The sequence below is a fragment of the Brassica napus genome, chromosome C9, assembly GCF_020379485.1.
Source record: "Brassica napus cultivar Da-Ae chromosome C9, Da-Ae, whole genome shotgun sequence".
Classification (NCBI taxonomy): Eukaryota; Viridiplantae; Streptophyta; class Magnoliopsida; order Brassicales; family Brassicaceae; genus Brassica; species Brassica napus.
In genome coordinates this window covers 54,765,924-54,788,298 of record NC_063452.1, presented here as the reverse complement: position 1 = coordinate 54,788,298, position 22,375 = coordinate 54,765,924, and the positions used below count along the sequence as shown (strand labels likewise).

The window sequence follows — 22,375 nt, the reverse complement described above, 5'->3', positions numbered from 1 at the left end:
CTTTTGATATCTTGCACATTTTTAACTCTTCATTCTTGCATGTTTTGGTTATTTAGATTAGAAATTATGCATTTTAGTTCCCTTTTTGCATTGCATAAGTCTTTATCAGGTCTTGCAGCGTCTATTGGAGTTCTTAGAGGTATTTGGAAGCATTTGGGATCAAAAAGGGAGTGGAAAGTGTTGTTTGAGCGAGTAGAGCACCGGAGCGGGCTACGGGAGCGACCTACGACACCCGCTCCAGACGAAACGAAGACATCGCGACCTCTTGCACCGGGGTGAGGCACCCGCTCCGAGCTCAACCCCTCGTCGACAACTTTCCAGATGTGGAGCGACCTGGTGGAGCGACGTCACGAACCCGCGCGCAATTTGAAGACGTGAAGATGGCATTTAGAGCGACGTTCCGGAGCGGGGTGACTAACCCGCTCTAGATGTAGAGCGACCTATTGGAGCGACGTCATGAACCCGCGCGAGATTTGGAGACGTGAAGCAAACATATTGGAGCGACGTTCCGGAGCGGGGTGACTAACCCGCTCCAGATGTGGAGTGACCTATGGAGCGACCTAGTGTACCCGCGCCGTGTCTGTTCTTCTGATCGAAAATTTATGTTTTATTTGGACCTTTCAGGTTGTTGACTGAGCCCATTAGGTTTTAGAAGTCATATAAATACTCTCTAAACCTAATGTTAGAATCAAATCTTATTTTCTATCTAATCACAAAGAACCTTTAGGTAAAAGATCTAATATTGATCATTATCTTTTGTGATTGCTTAGTTATATTGATCACCAATCATGATTAACACCAAATCATCATTGATTCTTGGGTTTATCATGAAGATTAGTGAGTAGTCATCTATGGATTCATGGGTTAGGGAGATTAAGGGTGATTAAGCTAGATCTAAGGTGTTTTAGTATAGATCCATCTTGTTCCTTGCTAGTAGAGTGCTTTATTGCAATGGAAGAGTTGGCCTTTCTAAAGTTGAGCTCTAGGCATTTCATACCCGAAAGGTGTTTGATCAAATGCATGAACCAACTCTCCTAAGCTTTTAACATTCTTTATCAAAGAGATTTGTTGTTAAAGGTGTTAAGATGGCTAATAAACTTGAAATTAATGATTGCTTAGATAATATTCAACCAAAAAAATTTGATGCTTGAGTTATCTTAGTGAATGAGCATTCATCTAGAGATAGAGTTTGTTTAGGATTGTGTCTAGGTCTAAGGTTGATAGATTGATTGAAAGGTACCACCTTTAGATTCAAACTTGATCACCGGTCAATTCCCTTAGCCCATGAGTTCTTCCATCTCATAAAAAAGAAAGCTTTGTTCCTTATTGCATTTTAGTAGTATTTTAGTTCAAAATCATCTCACCAATTGATAGCATTTAGATTAAGCATGGTCTTGCATTCCCTTTACTTTAGAATCACTTAGAACTGGTTTGACATCCTTTATACTATAACATTTGATTAAGATTCTTGAAAACTCTTAACATCAGCTTTACAGTTTTTGTCTTTTAAAAAAAACGCTTTTCTTTAGTTCAAAACTTCAAATAGATGTGTATTCTTTGTTTTATTTAAGTGACTGTCTCGGACTAATTATAACAAAATGAATGGTTATCTGTTAAAGATGTATTCTCACATTTGTATAATTGTAGAGAGTAACAAAATTTATGAAATGATCCACAAAACAAAGAAAGCAAACAACATTTAATTAGTATCACTCGAGAGATTTCGCAAAAGAAGAGCATAGGAGGTTTCATACCATCTAAAGAGAGGAGAGAATCGATGGAAGGTGTTTGCAGCCAGACACAGCAAAAACTAGCCGTCCATTGCTGTAACAAGACGTTAAACCCCTTGAACTAGACCATGTATCTGAGCTCCACTACACAGGATGATGCATAACAAGCCTTCTTTTTTTCTAGCTTCATATGGAGAAGTTTTGCTTTGGATCACTGTAAGCACTAGCTCCAGTAGATCCAAGGAAACCAAAACCAAGTTCAATACTGATTGGACCCGGTTAATCATCAGTAATCACCACAAGAGCAACACCATCCTTGAAATGATGAAACCGGTTCGAATCTCTCACAACGATCTCCCTCTCAGTGATCCTCGATATGAACTTAGTAACGCTATGGCAATCACTACACACCCTCAGATTCTTAAAAATCTGAATCCTCTTCTTCTTCGGAGTGGTAATCAGAGCAAACGCAATAGCCAACCTCTCGCTATGACTCATCAGTATATGCTCTTTCTCATCATCCTCAACATCTTGCAGCACAAATCTACAGTCCGGCACATACCCAATCATCTTCATCTTCTCGTGCAACAACCTCAACTCCTTGTAGATCTCCTCACACATGGGATGCGTTTGGTTCCCCGTGTAAAACACTTTCACTCTGTTGTTCACTTCCATCGAGCTCCACCCCAGCGTCTTCCTCAACCCCTTGCCATGTATCTCATCGACTCCCTCCCATCTTCCAGCGCTAGCGTACATGTTTGAAAGCAAAACGTGATAACCAACATGCTCAGGCTCAACCTCAAACAGATGCTCAGACGCAACCTTCCCCAAGTCCACGTCTCCATGGACTCTACAAGCGCCGAGTAAAGCTCCCCAGATGGATGCATCAGGCTGAACCGGCATGGCTTTGATGAAGTTAAAAGCTGTTTCTAACTGACCCGCTCGGCCAAACAAATCCACCATACAACCGTAATGCTTCAAGCTCGGCGCTATGTTATAATCTCTTTGCATTAACTCAAACAACCATCGACCTTCGTCAACTAATCCAGAATGGCTACAAGCTGACAACAGAGTAACAAATGTTATATGATCAGGCTTCACTCCTTCGTCAAGCATCTCTCTAAACAGCTTCATCGCCTTCTCCCAGTGCCCGTGAAGCCCGTGGCACGCTATCAGCGTGTTCCACGGCACGGAGGTGTCTCTCGGGATTTGATAAAACAACGAGAGCGCGTCCTCCAGCCGTCCGCATTTTCCGTACATGTCAGCGAGGCTTGTTCCGATGAAAACATCCGAACAAAGACCGTTCTTCAAGAGACGACCGTGGATCTTAATGCCTTGACGCAAGGCTCCGGATTGAGAACAAGCGTGGAGAACACTCACCCACGTCCCTTGGTTATGTGTCATCTCTCCTCCTTCCTTCATTTCGTTATACATCTCAATGGCTTCAGTAGCAAAAACGTTTTGCGCATATCCAGATATTATTGTATTCCATGAAATCACATCTTTGTTTGGGAGCCAATCAAACACTCTTCTCGCTGAGTCCACAAGGCCTAGCTTTGCGTACATGTCAACGACCGTGTTTCCAACGGTCACATCTTCCAAAATCCACCCCTTCCGCAACACGAAGCCTTGGACTGATCTACCGCCTCGAACATCACCTAACTGCGCGAGCGTAGAAGCCAAACTAATCAAAGTGAGGCAGTCCGGTTGAATCCGCATCTCCTCAAACAGCCTAAGCGCTTTAAGCGGCTGCTCATTCACCTCATAAGACTTGATCATAGAGTTCCAATTAATCAAATCCCTCACAGTCATCTCATCGAACACCTTCTGGCAACTTTTAACGTTGCCAGACTCTGCGTACATTTCAATCAGCTTGTTGGAAACAAACAGCTCAGAGTCAAGCCCGTGTTTAATCGAGTACAAATGGATCAAAACTCCTCTAACGAAGTCTCCAGCCTCCGTGCAAGCGACAAGGAGGCTCACGATAGTAACAGCATCCATATGTTTCAGCTCTTTAGAGAGAGCCAACGCCTCCTCGGCATTCCCGCTTTGGCAGTACCCTGAGATCATAGCGTTCCAAGAGCCCATGTCTCGCACAGGCATCTCATCGAAGAGCCTCCGCGCGTTCGCCACCGGTCCGTACCTGCAGTACAGATGCACCAACGACGCAGCAACGAAGACGTCCCAGACAAACCCGAACTTTAAGGCCGAGGAGTGAATCTTGATCCCGTCAAGGAGACTTCTACAAGCTTTCAAGTCCGAAGGGAAAGTGCGGTAGTCAGGTTGGAGTCCAGAAGTCGTCATGAAGAGACTAAAACACTTAATGGCTTCTGAGGAGCTTCCCAAACGGACGTAGCCAGAGATCATCACGTTCCAAGCGTAGACATATCTGTTGTGGATGTTGTCAAAGGCGTGCCTGGCTAACGCGAGGCTCCCGAGGTAACAGTAGAGGTTAACGAGTTTGGCGGAGATGCAGACGTTTTGGATTGCTTGGGAGACAATGAGACGCGCGTGAAGGCACTTGGCTGAGTGGAGTTTAGTGTAGTGTTTGAAAAGTATGTGAACATCATCAGTACCATGATCTTTCCTCGAATCTTGCAAAGCATTTGCAGGTGCTGAGAATTCTCTGAGAACTAATGCGAAAACTCCGGTTAAGCGCCCACCTTTGCAGGTCTGAAACAGTCTGAACAGAAGAGAAAATATCAAAACAACAAGGATAGAAACTAAGAAGGCAATATGTAGAGAGGTTTCTAAAACTGTACCTCAACATACATGCAATTAGGGTGTCGAAAACTTCAGAGGATTCGCACCAAAAGGCTTCAGTTCAAGTCATGTGCCATTGCCGAGTCATATAACATAAAAGCTCTTGATCATTTTAGATTCTCCATCATCTCCGAGATCTCTCCAAACAATCCTTAGAGATTCAGTTGGTCTCAAACTCAGTGAATTTCCAGAAGATGAGAACCTAGGTTGGTCTGCAGCTAACACATTAGGGAAAAAAGAAGAAGCTCAAAGCATGAAACTTTGTGCTCATCAGAATAAGCTAAAAGCATATAACTTTGTGCTCATAAACTGTTTTTTTTTTTAATTCTAAGGGAATATGATAATCAGAGGGTTCCAGTACGAAGCCAATACAATATAAATCTATAAGATTCCTACTGGATTCAGTCGAAGCAATGTTTCTTTTAAGCAAAGCAGAGTATGCGGCCACTAATGCGTTGATCGGAGACTTATCGTTGCGAGGAGGGGATAATCGGAGTGCCGCGAGTTTCTCCTGCGTTACCAATGGAGCTGGAAAAATCGTCGAGGAATAGTTCGAAACCGAGTTGCCACTAGGCTATTAAACCGAGCCGGGACAGAATAGCCTAGTGGTAACACTAGAGTGAACCGGATCCAAGGCACCTGGGTTCGAGTCCTCTAGGATTCCGGAGACCGCCCGTGACAAAAAAAAAAAAAAAAAAAAAAAAAAAAAAAAAAAAAAACTCTTAAAATGTGTAAAGGGGCAAAGGCTTGTCTCCCACATTCTTTATTTTGCTGGGACAGAATAGCCTAGTGGTAACACTAGAGTGAACTGGATCCCAAGACACCTGGGTTCGAGTCCTCTGGGATTCCGGAGACCGCCCGTGACAAAAAAAAAAAAAAAACGGGACAGAATAGCCTAGTGGTAACACTAGAGTGAACTGGATCCCAAGGCACCTGGGTTCGAGTCCTCTGGGATTCCGGAGACCGCCCGTGACAAAAAAAAAAAAAAAAAAAAAAAAGAACTCTTAAAATGTGTAAAGGGGCAAAGGCTTGTCTCCCACATTCTTTATTTTAAAGCCGGGACAGAATAGCCTAGTGGTAACACTAGAGTGAACTGGATCCCAAGGCACCTGGGTTCGAGTCCTCTGGGATTCCGGAGACCGCCCGTGACAAAAAAAAAAAAAAAAAAAAAAAAAAAAATACAAATATCCGAAAATTAAGAAAAATGCATAAACTTAGGTGATGATTATTTGTGGTTTTTTTTTTTTTTTAAAAAAAAGATTATTTGTGGCTTTTGTTTTTCTATAAACTAAAATGTAGGGAAAGTAGATTTTTGTGGGGTTTTTAATAAAAAAACGATTTTTTTTTTCTTTTTGTAGAAAGAACTAAATTTTAATTAAATTAAATTAATTAATAATTAAATAAATAATATTTTCATAAATATAAAATTCCCATACAAGTTTTTGTTGATAAAATGTCATTTAAACAATAATGTAAAATAATTTATTTCGTTTCATATCTGTAAATAATACTTAAAATAAAATAATTTAAAAATGTTAATGGATTTTTTTTAATTTAAATAACAATCACTATATTTTGATTAATTTTAATGGTAACTTCTAAATATTTTATTGCTATTTTGTTTTATTATTTTAAAATAATGTATTGATTATCTTTTGAAATGACCCATGGCTCCCAACCACTCGCCCGAGACCAGCAAATCAAAATCAATCTTCTTTTTACCCGGACCTTACAGTTGACTCGCTCATAGATCCAGTCTCACGCTCATGGAATTTACATGCTCTTCACACTTTGGTGGATCCTGAAGACGTGAAAATCATTACAAGTATACCACTGAGTAGGTTTCAGATGGCAGATAGAGATGGATGACACTTTTCGAAAAATGGACGGTATACGGTTAAATCAGGTTATCAGGTGGAGCGGGTATACCCAGATCAGCAATCTCAGGCAGAGACCTACGGACCCACGGTAGACTCACTCAAGTCCTTCTGCTGGAAAACTCGATGCCCATCGAAAATACGACATTTTCTGTGGCAAATATTATCTGGATGTCTATCGGTTAGGAAGAATTTGCAGACAAGAGGGATGCAAGGAGATATCTGTTGCGCTCGATGTGGTGCTCCAGAGGAATCTATAAACCATGTCTTTTTTGAATGTCCACCGGCAATTCAGACATGGGCGCTCTCTAAGATTCCATCTAATCCTGAAATCTTTCCAACGGAATCACTCTACGCAAACATGGATCATCTATTTTGGCGAGTTATCCCAAAGATGGATGATCATCACTTTGCGTGGATACTTTGGTACATATGGAAAGCAAGGAATAGTATGGTATTTAGTAATATGGATATTGATCCTCGAGATACTCTCGGGAAGGCCGAGACGGAATCTTTTATGTGGGCTGATGCACAGGTGACTCCTGAGTCACATGACGCACACCAGAGAGATATGGCTCCCATACCGGTGAGACCGGGCAGATGGTGCTTCTCTGATGGCTCATGGAAGGCAAATGATAACTTCTCGGGACAAGGATGATATAGCACCTTACCAGGATTTGATGGTTTGATGGGTGCAAGAAACACCAGAGCTAGTCTTTCACCTCTCCATGTAGAGTTTGAATCACTAATATGGGCAATGGAATGTATGCGGAATTTGCGGCAGTTTCGGGTCACATTTGCAACAGATTGTTCTCAATTGGTGAAGATGGTTTTGGAACCAGAAGAATGACCAACGTTTGCAAACTACTTGACAGATATAAAGACCCTTAGTACTGGATTTCAGAGCTTGGAGAACATCTATGTACCAAGAACGCATAACACACAGGCGGACAAACTAGCACGGAGTGCAAGAATTCAACTGTCGTTCGTCGTTCACATGGATGCAGAGCTACCCTCTTGGTTAACAGAGTCTATATGAGTCTGTTTTCTTTTGTTGATGTCAAAAAAAAAAAGATTATCTTTTGAAAAACTGAAAAAAAGGAAATTGGGTGAAATTGCCACACAAAAAACCATAATTTATTATCTATAACCAAAATCACTCCCTCTCTTCTCTTTCTTCTTCCTATCTCTCTCTACTCTCTTTCTATAAAACTAACTTCACTTCTTTTTTTGGTTATATCACAAATAAGCCCAAAAAGAAATATCAAAATAAAAAAAAGAAAAATTTAAAAACTAAAAACCAAAAGCTAAAAATCTAAATAAAATCTGAAAAGTAAAAACCAAAATCAACTAGCTAGACCTACACCAGTTGCTCGACTCAAGCCTATATATATCATAAGTTATTGAACATCCTTCCTTTATTATACAGCTTGTTATTATAATTTTTATGAATAAAGTTTCTGCCGAAAAATTATATTTTCAAAGAGAACTTATTTTTCAAAGATAACTTGTTTTGGTAGATAATAATAAATAATATATAGGTATACATAAGGTACATAATTGTCAAACCTTTATAACTAAGTAACTAACAAATGTTTTGATTAACAACACAAATTTTTGTCTTCGGACTCATCATTCAACAAAAGTGATTAACCAATCTTGTTTAAAATCAAACCTTCCTTCTTCTTTGTTATGTCAACGTATTATCAAAACAATTTGTAAAAAAAAATCCAAAATCAAAAACCACACGATGTTCTACATTCATGATTCATCTCTTTCTTCTCGTCTACCAGTTACTTAATCCAGACTCCCCGGTACATATGTCACATCTCACTTAACCATAAGCTACCTTTTACTTTTCACACCTTATTAATAACCTTTTATAGAAGACATACATTATTCCCATGCCTTGCATGTCATTTAAGCAAACAGAATATACAGTTTCACTAAAGCCATCATCATTCATCAAAATGAAGATTCACTTGGTTATCCTCCTTGTCCTATCCATCTATGCCACACCAACACTTGCTAAACCCGCTCGACCATTTATCTTAAAACTTGTTCGGCACAAAGCCGAGAAGAATTCAAAGCTATACAAAACTAAAGAGAGCGATGCAACAATCTCCCACCTCACTCCTAACCGTGAACCACCGGTTTTTCTAGCAAAGTTATCAATTGGTGAGCCACCAGTTCCACAACTACTGCATGTGGACACTGGTAGTAGTTTCACATGGGTCAAATGTGGGGGATGCATCACATGTCAAACTCAATTTCCGGGGTATAATCCAACGGCATCATCAACGTACAGTAGCGTGAGTTGTGACGACTCTTCTTATGAGTCATCTCCAGCGTTGTCCCCCGTCAAAAGAACCGGAGAATGTCATTACCGAGAGATGTACTTTGACGGCTCAGAAAGTAGGGGTACGTTAGCCAAAGAGACTATACTGTTTGACACGGAGGACGATGGGATTGAATCTGTGTCAAATGTTGAATTTGGATGTGCGCATGACATCATTGATGGGTTTAATGTTGGAACTGGTCTACTCGGGCTAGCATATGGAAAGTTCTCGATTTTAAAACAATTTAGCAACAAATTTTCTCTATGTTTTGAGACATTTAGTGACGACCCGAGTTCCGGTCACAGCTTTCTAGCATTAGGAGATGGAGCAAGGACCACAGGACAATCAACGTCATTATTTATGAGGTATGGTCATTACCATGTGGACATAGAGAGAATCAGTATCGATGGAAGAACTATAAATATTCCAAACCAGTTGACACCGATAGGAAACACAATCATCGACACTGGGACTAGTATGCTAAATTTGGCTGGAGAATCGTACAGTGAGTTTAAGACTCATATAGACAGCCTTCTTGACGGACACCTAAACAACTTTATGGATGGTCATTTGGTATGTTACAATGGGACCATTCAACATGAGCTGCCTCAATTGCCTACCATTACATTGACCTTCTACAAGGGGGCCTCTTTAGAGTTAGACCCAACCAGTCTATTTCACCAACTTGGGGATGAATATTTCTGCTTATCTGTGATGATGAGCCCTAAAATTGATCTCAGCATTATTGGGACAAATGCGCTTCAGAGTTATAACATCGGGTTTGATCTTGACAATGAAACCATTTACTTTGACAAAATCTCGTGCGATTACCTTGACTAGATTGATATAATTCCAATGCTTTTTTATAAAATTGAGTTCCGTTGTTCCACACCGTGTTTGATAATTAATAAGAGCCGAATTTTCTTAAATTACGAATATTTCAATCTTTTAAAACTTGTTGACAAAATTTTTTATTAAAAAGAAAACATAGACACATAATAGAAGTACTGTTTTACTAAAATTAAAATGCTGTAAAAAATTTCTAAAATTATAGTTTGATGTTGTAGCATGGGGATAATTTCCAAATTAATTCAAGTATATATGTAACCGAATGGAATGATAAATATAAGATGGAATAGAGTTGATGATGATAGTGTTAGAAAAATCTCATTTTCAATTATTTTAGATACAATATTGTAAAACGCGGTAGGTGTTGCAAAGGCCGTGTGCTTCGTGGTTTAATAAAATGTATGTTCAGGCATGAACCAATGATAAAATTGAAATTTAAGACATAATAAGCTGGAGTATTTTCACCAAAAGAAACGCAAAAAAGAAAGAAAATGATAAAAATGAAAAATGCATTTCAAAGAAGAAATTATTAAAAACTAGAGAAGTTCTAATAACACGTGTCACTACGTAAATAGTTTACTTTTATCTGCATTTAAGTTTTAAATATATTATCAAATAATAATAATATAATATAGATGAAATATCATATTTTTCCAATGGAATGTGCGAAGATGAAGTAATAACAAACAAAATGGTTGGTTAAGGTCTCAAAACAACGGAGATGCCACTATAAGGGACAAACATGCATGGTTGGTTAAGGTCTCAACACAATCGAGATGTCACTACAAGGGACAAGTATGCATGGTGGGTTAAGGTCTCAAGACAATGGAGATGTCACTACAAGGGACAAACATGCATGGTGGGTTAATGTCTCAAGGCAATGGATTATTAGTTTATCATATCTTATCTACCATTTGCCATACTTGTAACCTCTATATATATGGGATGTTCTCTTAAACAAATTATTCAAGGGAATAAGATTCTTCTTCTTTACTCTATGTCTCTCTACTTTCTGGATTAAACCTCTGTCTTCTTTCTTGTTCTTCACTGTTCTTCAATTTCTCACGGAATGTTCATAGGAGGACCAAGTATTACATTAGTGACTTGACGTGTTTCGTTACACGGTAGCGTGATATTTGACGACTCAAGTGCTTTGTTGTCTAGCTTTGTCTTTACCTTTCTGACTGAACATTCTCTGGACTGAGATATTGTTTAAAAAATAATAATTTTTGCTTAAAGTGCATGTGCACATTGTTGCCCAGCCCTTATTTGACAGGACTTTGTTTTAAACAATTACACGTTTTTTGAAAAAGGAAACAATTACGTGTTGTTTGGTTGAACATCCCAAAAGGATCATAAGTGCAGGTCATTATAGTTTATATGTATGTAGACTTTTCTAACGATGTATTATTATTTAGGTGCTTGCGATTTAGCATGGTTCAAACGATTTATCACCAAAACCTTACTGAGCTCTTTTTGAAAGGCATATATCGTGAACTTTTAAAATATGAACTTGTATCATTTAAACAAATATGATCTACTGAAAGCTAGTAAATATCACATTTTCAACAAGTTTTGTCTGACAACAATTCCAGAAGTGTTGTTCAACAACCATTTAAGAACTGTTATTACTAAACCAGTATATAACATAACTACATAACCCTTCCAATCATATCTTCTTACATCACATTTCCCTCGAATGATGAATTTCAACAAAATATACTTTTTCTTGTTCTTTTTCCTGTGCACCTACCATTGGTGCATTATGTCTAGTAGGCCCACTCCAAGAAAAGCGTTAAGCTTAGGAGGACATAACAGGAAGATAATACACGTATTTCTTAAAAAGTTTCCACCAGCAATTTTTGCTCGTGTGAATATCGGAGACCCACCGGTCGAAGTTTGGCTCCATATAGACACAGGCAGCGACTTGACTTGGGTAACTTACGATTCCCGTGTCGGTTACGATCCACTAGATTCTTCAACCTTCAGCTATAGAAGCTGTGATGGACTATCCAAATCCCCTTCTGTGACTCCAAGTAGAATAAGGGGACAGTGCGATTACGTCCAACGACTTGCGGACGATGCAGTATATGCAGGTACTCTTGGAAACGAAACATTTACTTTTGAGACGGGAGATGGGGGAATAGGCATGTTAAAAAATGTCTTGTTTGGAGTTGGAAAAACAGTCGAGGGGATGGCAACTGGAATGGGCACCTTAGGGTTAAGTTTGGGAGAGCTATCCATAATCAAATCAATTGGTACAAAATTCTCAATATGTGTAGGAAACTTTAATTATATTAATCAAGGGAAACATTTTCTCGCTTTAGGAGATGATGCGGTGCTTGTTGGGAGGAAGATATTGTTAGATACAAAAGGTAACACATATAGAATCAAACTGAGTTCAATAACCATAGAAGGAGAAACTCTGGGTATAGAAAACGTTTTGTCTAAAACCAAGTCAATATTGGACACTGGAACTTCTACCATAAGTTTGGTACAAGAAGTATATCATGTTGTTACCGAAAAAATCAAGAAAATAATGAGCGATGCGGGGTATGAAGAGTCAGACATGTATAAGGAGCACAAGGTCATATGTTACAAGGGGATGATACCAGAACAAAAGAAACTACAAGTTAGCCTGAAATTTGGGAAGGTATCATTGGATATGGAGACAACCACTCTGTTCATCCAACTCAAATCCATAGCTGAAAAAGTCTTTTGCCTATCTGTGAACGAGTCACCTATAGAAGAAAATCTAATCGGGATACCGATATTCCAAAATCACAACATAGGTTTTGATACTGTAAACAACAAGCTTTACATCAAACCAGGTGAATGTACAAAATTATATGATAGCTTTAAAGATGAGTTGGGTCATCCTGATCCATGATTACAAATTTACAATGTATGAATATGGTACTATTGACATAAATAAATTTTATTTAATAACGTTTTTTGGTGTTTGTGATTTTGTTTCTCATCATTAGCGGTAGTTAACTGATAGTAATAAAATAAAATAAAACACACTTTCAAACATTATTAGAAACCTTTTTCTTACTATGTTTGACATAAAATACTGGCAACAGTTTGAAGATAGTATTTTAAAGCGTTTGCGTGATATTTTTAATCAAATTGACACTTTTAAAATATAGCTAAATACAAACCGACGAGTCATGAGAGTTAATATTGCTATAACTATTTGTTTAAATTACAGAAACAAAGAGATAATTACAAATGGATATTTTGCAATAGCAATTGTAATTACTTAGGGCATGACTGGTTCAAACGCAACGGTTGCGGTTGCGGTTTGCGGGTGCGGGTGGTTGATGTTTCTAGCGGTTTTAAGAGATTTGTACGACTAGTTCTGCGGTTAGAAATTGGTGCATTTGCGGGATACTAATGACTGGTTAATTACCAAATGCAGCAGCGGTTAAATAATAAATTAACAATGTTTACATTTTATATAATTATAAAAATATCAAAAATCATAATATTATAATAAATATAAATATTATATTTAGAAAGTTATAGTTTTAAAGTTTTAAAAATTATAGAAACTATTATTATTTTTAAATTTTATAATATTAATTAAAATATAATAGATATATTTTAGTATTTTATAATTCCAATTTAAATTTTTTATTAAATATTTTTATTTTTTTATTTGTATTGTTTTAAAAGAAAAATGTATCCTCCCGCAACCGCTCATAACCGCAAACGCTACATGGAACCAGCTTTTGATTTTATGAGGTTTAGAGCAGTTTGAAGCGGTTTAGAGCGGTTTGAGTGCCAATCGCAAAAGCTGCGTTTGCGGGTGGTAGCGGGGAAACCAGGCATACCCTAAGTACGAGAGATATGCCTTTCGACTAAAGAGTCAGCTTATTAAATAATATCAAAATTGAAATACAATGTAAATTATTATGTTTTTAGAACCAATTGGATAAATGGATTAACTTTAAGTTTTATATATTCCTTATGTCCCAGTTAAAAGGTCTGCTTATTAAATAATATCAAAATTGAAGTACAATGTAAATTATTATGTTTTTTTAGAACCAATTGGATAAAGGGATTAACTTTAAGTTTTATATATTCCTTATGTCCCAGTTAAAATTTTGATGTGGGAGAATGTATTTTCGCACAAATTTTGTCAATTAACTTTATTATCGACAAAAAGTTCAGAACTAGAACTTAGAAGTAAATCAAATATCAATAAATTAAGAAGAAAATATTTTATTATGCCGAATATTTTTCCCTATCTTATTAGGAAAAGGTTATCAAAACCTAAGGCAAAACTTATACGGAGAAAAGTGAAACTTATTCTATTTATAAAACTAAAACTCCGAAGAGAATTCCATAAAGATTTTTTTGATATCTAGGGATTAACAATGTGGTGTGCATACTCAATAGCAAAACTGCTCTTTCTGACTATCTTGCTTTTGGTGGAGGCTTCATTGGGTCGATATATTCCATGTATGGATGATAATTGTAATTGTGATTCTTCATTGCATGGTTTCAGTTTCATGAATTTACATGTTTTTCTTATCTCGTGTATATAGTTAAATTTCCAGGAGGGTATGTGACGATATGGTGGGACATCATGAATGAAACTCGTGGTAGCTACTCAGCTAATGTCACAATCATCGACTACTTGAAGAATCGCGACATTGACGGGCCATGGGCACTAAGCTGGGAATGGGCCGAAGACGAAATTCTATTGAGCACTGTGGGTGTTATTGGTACACAACTTGGGAATGACTCATCAGTAGGTGACAATAAGTGGCCTTTGAATAGTAATTTGCCACCACACGGGGAGAAAGTATCAAAATATTGCAAGGGCGTTGTGATTCCCTCGTGGTGTATAGAAGCCGACCTTCCGAAAAGCTCTTCTTCATTCCAAATTACTGTTGGCCGAGTTGGTATTGAATATTATCCGCCAGCATATGTCGACTTTACTACAACAAGATCAAATTTCATGTGTTTTTCAATGATGCCATTTACTAAGAGACGGGGTTACTTGAGTAAGTTAATTGATTTTATTTGCATATCCTATGTATAACCTTTAGTTTTATAATCAATTCATGTTCCTTTTGTTTTGTAGAAACGTGGAGGGCGGAGTGCGGTCTCTTAGGGTTCCACAAGATTGATAACAAAAAAGATTTATGAAGTTGTGGGGGCTGTTTGCATTTTTCTAATGTTTTCGTGCTTTAATACTATTTTTTGTGTTCATGAGATTTCATGTGATGCGACTATGATAATAATTTGATATCATACAAGAGTGCGCAAATGACATAAATATATACGTCAATCAAATTAAGAACATTCGGAAGCAAGTCCTAATAATTTATTAATGTCAGTTGGATTAACGCTTAGTCCTTAAAATATTTTATTTTTTAAAAAAGGGAGCATGTAATGCCTATGGTAAAAGTGAAACTTTTTTTTTGAAAATACGTAAAAGTGAAACTTACGACCAAGAATTATGATTAGATGACTTGATGTGTTTACATTACATGGTAGCGTGATATTTGGCAACAAGTTTAAGTGCACATTGTTGTCTAGCTTTGTTTTTTCCTCTCTATCTGAACATTATTTCTCTGGGTTGAGACTCTGTTTAGAACAACAATTGTCGTTTAAGTGCATGTGCAAATTGTTGCGCAGCTCTTATTTATCGTGACTTTGATGCTATCGTCCCAAAAGCATGTCATTATAGTTCATATGTATGTATGTTTTTCTAGCGAAGTATATGATTATTAGGTGGTACACGACAATATATCATGGTTAGATTGGGCGGCGCAAATCGATTTATCACAAAAACCTTACTGAGTTTCTTTTTGAAGGCATATCTCGTGAACTCTTGAAATTTAAACTTCTATCCTTTCACAAATACGATAATTGTTAGTTAATAAGATCACGTTTTTAACAAGTGTTGTTCAACAACCTTTTGATTGTCCCGTGGTTTGGAGAAGCTAACCTTGAGAAAAGCTCTTCTTCATTCCAAATTACTGTTGGCCGAGTTGGTATAGAATATTATCCGCCAGAATTTGTCGGGTTCACGACACCAAGATCAAAATTCATGTGTTTTCCAATGATGCGATTTACTAAGAGACGGGGTTACTTGAGTAAGTTAATTGATTTCATTGGCATATCCTATGTATAACCTCTAGTTTTATAATTAACTAGGATTCAGACCCCGTGAATTCGCGGGGAAGCTATATATTAAATTTTATATATAAAGTGATATATTTTAAAATAAACTATAATTGATACTAAAATTAGATAGATAACAAAATACAACACAATTTTTTAATAATATAAAATTTATTAAAATAAAAATACTAATAATTCCTTCAAAAATTAGTTTAATGCTATAAAGAATTTATAAATATTCTTAAAATTCAAATATCTTGTCATCGTTTTCTATTGCACTATTATCAACACTGAATTGCTTAGAGTGGTTATATGTGAAAATATATAAACTAAAAATGACGATAAAATACATAGTTTTTATAACATTCCATTCGAATATTAAGATTACAGAAGGAAAAATTGCAAAATAAAATATAGTGAAAATACATGAAAAGTAATATATATGATCATAAAACTATTAAAGTGATCATAAAACTATTAAAGTAAAAACGTATATAACAAAAATTGGTGAAACAATAATATTTATATAAAAGAGACAAGTGTTAAAAGATGTTACCCCAACAGATGAATTTGTTAGAATGAATATATTCATACGAATATTATATTGGATAAACATAATTGTATGGTACGCTGCTGGCTTTTGTTTCGTACATGTTTGGTTGAAAATTGAACATATGTAAAATTTTTGACTACTTAGGCTTTGATTGGTAACATGTGATAACATTGATTTAGTTTGAGTTAAAGGTCTAATGTTGTCGAGAAGGATGACTCAAAGGAGTTTTCTCTACATACAATTTTCTCTACCCCATTAAATTTAGTTTTTTGATTTTACGTTTGAGTTATCATGTATTATGGTTGAGTTACAATTTTGAGTTATACCCTTTATAAAATTGTTAAATCAAAACTTAATGCAACATCATGCCTAATCTCATGTTTTAGAGTTGAGGTACAGTCATAATTAAAGTTTCTATCAAAATTACAAGTGAACATAATAAATTCCAACACACACCACGTAAAAAAAAGCTTTCATGTTCAATGTTTTGGAATTTTTTGTTTGTAAATAAAATGTTATTTATATTTCCAAAACCACCATGGCAATATCTTACTCTTATTTCTAGAAATATTTTGAGAAAATTGTTTTTTTAAAGCAAAAAAAATGATAACTATGTCATTTTAAACTAATATCTATTTTGTGTCATTTTTACCTATAATACCCTTTAATATTTTTGAAAATAAATTTAATAAATAGTTTTACAAACAAAAAAATTTGGAAAAATAGTAACTATTGATAAAATACTTATATGAACTTAGTGGTATTTTTTTCAGTTCTAAAAATGTTTAAATCATAATTTTCAGATTCTGTTCTAAATAAAGTAGAAATGACATTCTACGAAGTAGAAAACGAAATCAATTTTTTTCATTGAATCTAAAATGTTTAGAATACGTGATCTACGTAAATAAGAGTATTCTAAAAATATTTAGAATACACATTCCGTGCTTAACCTACCGATTTAAAATCTTTAGAAATCAAAATTTGCACATTAATATAAATCTAAAACACGTAGAAACTGACTTCTACAGATTTACTGTAAATCTAAAACATGTAGAAATCAAAATCTACACATTACTATAATTCTAAAAACCTGTAGAAACCGATTTCTACATATTAGATGTATTCTACGGATAAGAAATCAATTCCTAAAAAATATGGAAACAAAATATTTGGGAATATTCACTTTCATATTTTGAAAAATCGATCTTTTTTTAAAAAAAAGAAAAAAGTGGTAACCTTCTTCTCATGCCGTATTCTATATTCCATTGATTGTTCACAAAATTTTCACATTAATTCTACCATGATTCATATCTATGCTTCCACGGATCGATCGGTCTATAATTCGAGATTGGTCGATCCGTATGAAATGGACCTTTGCCGATCGAGTGAAATGGACCAGGTCGATCAGTATATGCTCCGCATTTTTTTTGTTCTGCATAATGATCAGGATCAATCGATCAGTTCGACCTTGTAATTTCGGATCGATCGATCCCACTTGATCGAACTCATTATTTATTATATTTAAAAATTACAATTTTAAGGGAATTATTGCTATTTTGAAAATAGTTAACCTAACGGGACATAAAGTATATGTGATTAGTCTAAACGGACATAGTTATCATTTTTTGCTTTTAAAAAAAAATTTCCCAAATATTTTTAACAATATTATACAACTTCACCTAATTTTGTGTTAGTCAAAGATATTTTATTCTATTCCTTTTTCTTATTTTTGTATTATTAACTTCTTCTTTTTAATTATTATTTTACAAAATCTTATTAGTTGTAAATTTTATTTGTAATAGAAATTTATAAATTATTTTGTTATTGATAAATATTATAATCCGTAAGTATAGTTCTTAGAAAAATATATATTGCAACATAATTTTTGTTAAAATTTATTTTATACATTTATTTTTATTATTTATTTATTTTTAATAGGTTAATGTTTTTTTGTTATTAATAATAATTCATTGTCTTATGTTTATATTTATTTGATTAAAAACCATACTTTAGATTGTAACTTTTATTTTTACTGCAAACTTACCATATATAAAGTTACAGTTTATACCACATGATTTTTACCGCAAGTTACATCGAATTGTAATACATATTGCAACTCGATTTTAATACTACATGTCACCGGTCGGAGCCTTAATATTTGTACTCATACATAATATCTTTATAACTCTTCATAAAATAATTGGTTATAGTCACAAAACTATATGATGGTTATAAGAATTTTTTTTCTTTTCAGTTTCAAGATTCAAACCCATGATTTTTTTCATAAAATTGTTGATTGAAATTAAAAAGCTTATTTTCCTAGAATTTCATGTATTTTGCAAAATCCAGTATGATCATTAATCACCATACTTTCTATGAAATTATAATTTTATAGTGAACTAATTTTAAAAATAAGCAATTGATCTGGTGTATCCAAAGTGATGCTACTTTCATGGCATGTTTTCCACTTTTCATCTATTTCACATATCTATACTATTAAAACACAATCCTTACTAAGATTATGTCCTTATTTTTCAACTTATTTACAAGATTATGCCATTTCATTATTTAATTTTAAATTTTTAATTAAAACCGTATGGGTAACACCCACGTTTTAATCTCTTTATTTTTTACTTTTTTGTTATTAACTTTTAAAAAATAGATGAACCTATGGCTTTTTTTCACTCATCGTTCATAAACTAATTCACTACAAGAATTATTGAAAATAGCGAAGGACTGGCGAAAACATTTTCGTAGCCATAATTATTAGCGAAGAAAGTTGCGACGGATAGCGACAAAACAAAAAAATGCTAAGTTTGTAGCTAATCCGTAGCGATCTATTGCTATCTTGCTACGAATATGATCTATAGTCATTCTCTAGCTAAATAGCTACTAACCAGAGAGAAATAAATTGTCGCCAAATTTTTTTGTGGTTGGCAAAAGATGCTATAAATATTTATGTATCTAACTGATATGTATGTGCTATATGTTTGAAATTTGCACTTGTGGCACATGATCGATACTAGTAATGTTTGAATTAAGACAATGCGTACATTAGACCCTTCAAATATTATATGTTTATCGTGTTTGGTGATACTTGTGTTAAAGATTTAGGGTTTAGAGTATAGGGATTGTGGTTTGGGGCTAAGGGTTAAACGCTTTATATTTAAGAAGTTGTTAAAAATATCGTAAATTATATTTTCTTAGAAATTTATATTGGATTACTAAAAATGCATAAAACTGTGATGTTAGAATGAAAATATTTGGTAACTAAAAATATATAAATTTATATTTAATAATTTGTAGTTACCAAATATTTTCATTCTAACATCACAAATTTATATTTAATAATTTGTTAAAAATATAAAAATTTGGTTAGTAAATTATAATTGGTTAGGTGAAATTTATTTTTCACTATTAAAATGTATGAATTTGGTTATTATAAATATCCTTTTCATTTTTATATCAAAAATGTTATTTTTCTCCATTAATTATTTTGCATCCACACATTTCCCTCCTAAATAGTTTTGGCTCCACTAATTGCCTCCATTTTCCTATTTCCCTCCCAAGTACTTTTGGGTTTAGCTCCAGAATAACACTAAAGATAATAATTTCGTGAGTGCTTCCTATTGGTTGGAAAGGGAGTGTGCGGATTACAAATTTGGACCGTTGATCAGTCGAATCTAATGGTCCAGATTTATTAATCTGTGTCTGTTTCTTTCTCTATCACTCTCATATGTTTCTCTCTTTTCCATCTCTATCAATGAAGACTCTTCTCTATGTCTCCTCCTCAATCACCGTGAAACAACTCCAAGGATTAAGAAGAAGAAGACTTGAGAAGCTTTAGGAGAAGACTAGGAATGGAGGTTCAATTGGGTCTCTTACTCTCTCTCTCTTTCTCAGATTCAGTTTTGTTTTTGATTCTTCAGAAGCATGAGTGCAGCAGGCTTAGCAGCTAAGCAGACGGAGGAGGCAGACAGAAGAATCACCTGAAAAGCATGGGAAGAAGCACCGGCGACAAGAGATGGTGGAGGTGGAGAAGACGATTGCGGCATGAGATGGTGGGGGTGGAGCTGAGGCCATCAACGCCGGATCTGAAGAACCTAGGGTCCAGAGGAAGCTAGTGCTGGTGGTGTCGACGAAGCTTCACTGTGCGGCGGATGATAGGAGATACTCGTATATATTTCAACGACAACGTTTTTTGTAGGTATGTATTTACAAATTCAGAGATACTATTTGTAGCTATGTTTAAATCTTGATCTTCTTAGTGAGCAATCATGTCTTTTATTATAATTCTACATGTTGCTGATAAAGCATATTACTTTTTGTCTAGTGATGCTTATATACTGCTGGTTTAGTCAAGTACCGTGTACCACCAGCGGTTCTTCCACGTCAAGCTTGTTATCAGAGTCAATGTATGAGCCAGCAGTTGATAGCTATGTGTGAAGCTCGGGGATTAAAAGTGCCAGTACATATGCCTCACCCACCGCTCGCCATCTACATGTCTCTGTATCAACGAGCATACGAACTACGATTCTTCCCCAACAAGTAGATGAATCTAGATAGCATCTAAGGCACATGTTTTTGAATTCTTACAGGATCTCTACTAGAAATATTTTTCTCATATTTTTATATTTTGTTGTCTAGTTTTCACTTTTTAGATTTAAGCATTCGTTTGTAGACTACAAGATCAACTATAATTTTACAATGTATCAAAAATTTTGGTTTTTAATATAATCTGTTTTACAAATAATAATGCCTGAAAAGTATGGTTTAATTTGTTTATTGAAAATTAAATATTTTGTAATCAAATTTGTGACCATATTAGTAACAAATTTGCCAGGAGAGATTTGTCACTAAAGTTTGTAGCCTCATAGCTATAGAAATCAGTAGCCAAAGTTGTCACTAATTGGCAACAGACTCAGTCGTAGCCGCATCGTTACTGTTGGCTACGAATATTGCTCTTGATAATATGTCGCTAGCTGGCTATAGATTAGCTACAGATTACGTTTAGCGTGGGCGCTGAGGCCAAGGAGTTGATCTGTCGCCATTCGTTGCCGGCCCAATTTTAGCTACGGATTGTGTCTCCTAGCTATAAAATAATCGGTAGCTATTCTAGTAAATTCTTGTAGTGATTGTAACTATAATATTATTCATTTTTATACACAAATATATGGTAACATAATTCACACATGATTTATTCTGAAACACACTAAACATCAATACGTATTATATTCTCTAAATTCTTGATATTACCCAATACACAAACCCTAAACCATATTTACAAAATCTATACTATTGTGTCTAATAGCCGACTGCAAAAAATATCATTATTGTAAAACTCTCTACAAAAAGTATCATTATTGTAAAACTCTAAATTCTTGATATTACCCAATAACGTTACCAAACCACTAAATATTATTTGTAGAGAGTTTTACAATAATGATATTTTTTGCAGTCGGCTATTAGACATAATAATATAGATTTTGTAACTAAATGAAAATACAATCTACTATTTATTAATTGAAGGAATAGAATAAGAGACTTAACTTCTTCATTAAAAAAAAACAAATCGTTACCAACAAAATTGAAGTCAGTGATCTTAAACAATTCTTAACAAAATAAAGTAACTTCCATTGTAGTTAAGAATAACTTAGGAAACAATATAATCCATTAACTACAATATCTATAATATTTAATTCGTTGGATTCAAATCCCCATATTTCAGAAACTTAATACAGTCCTAAGCCGTGTAAGAGAAGTTGGGAAAAATACCCTCATGTTAGCCAAGGTCGGAGATAATGGGAAAATGCCTCGCTTAGGTTTTAGAATAATAACATCCAAAGTTGCATGTTTCCTACGCATGAAACATTTAGCTTAAGCTAAATATGTTGCTTGTAACACAAGTAACAAGAAGATAACACTTAGTGTTACAGGAATAATGAAGTGAGTATTAGGGGACACGTGGGAGAAGGTGATTGAGGAAAGTGGACGTTGGAGGTTGTTACAACAGACTTTTGAAGAAGTAGAATCAAAGACGCGTGTCGACTTAGTATTGGCTCTGCCATAGATTCTGTTACGAGTTGCTTTCGTATAAATACAGAGATTGTGAGATGTAGA

The 22,375-nt window shown here is 35.1% G+C and overlaps 3 protein-coding genes, 1 long non-coding RNA gene and 1 pseudogene across 4 annotated transcripts; 4 read left to right on the top strand and 1 right to left on the bottom strand.

Moving 5' to 3' along the window:
• Positions 1-1,588: 1,588 nt before the first annotated feature.
• LOC106367891 lies at positions 1,589-5,163 on the bottom strand (annotated as a pseudogene).
• A 1,572-nt stretch (positions 5,164-6,735) lies between these two features.
• On the top strand, positions 6,736-9,723 carry LOC106406702 (aspartyl protease UND-like). The gene has a single exon (XM_013847418.3). The coding sequence runs from the start codon at positions 8,275-8,277 to the stop codon at positions 9,547-9,549; it is 1,275 nt and encodes a 424-aa protein (XP_013702872.3). The 5' UTR covers positions 6,736-8,274; the 3' UTR covers positions 9,550-9,723.
• A 1,600-nt stretch (positions 9,724-11,323) lies between these two features.
• LOC106406694 (aspartyl protease UND) lies at positions 11,324-12,448 on the top strand. The gene has a single exon (XM_013847406.2). The coding sequence runs from the start codon at positions 11,324-11,326 to the stop codon at positions 12,446-12,448; it is 1,125 nt and encodes a 374-aa protein (XP_013702860.2).
• Positions 12,449-13,830: 1,382 nt separating this feature from the next.
• LOC111208557 (protein COBRA) lies at positions 13,831-14,932 on the top strand. Its single transcript, XM_022707688.2, has 3 exons — positions 13,831-14,028; positions 14,115-14,576; positions 14,657-14,932. The coding sequence occupies exons 1-3, from the start codon at positions 13,944-13,946 to the stop codon at positions 14,719-14,721; spliced, it is 612 nt and encodes a 203-aa protein (XP_022563409.1). The 5' UTR covers positions 13,831-13,943; the 3' UTR covers positions 14,722-14,932.
• Positions 14,933-17,675: 2,743 nt separating this feature from the next.
• On the top strand, positions 17,676-20,987 carry LOC111211954. Its single transcript, XR_002662795.2, has 2 exons — positions 17,676-20,462; positions 20,589-20,987. It is a non-coding gene; the product is annotated as an uncharacterized LOC111211954 (long non-coding RNA).
• The last annotated feature ends 1,388 nt before the right edge of the window (positions 20,988-22,375 follow it).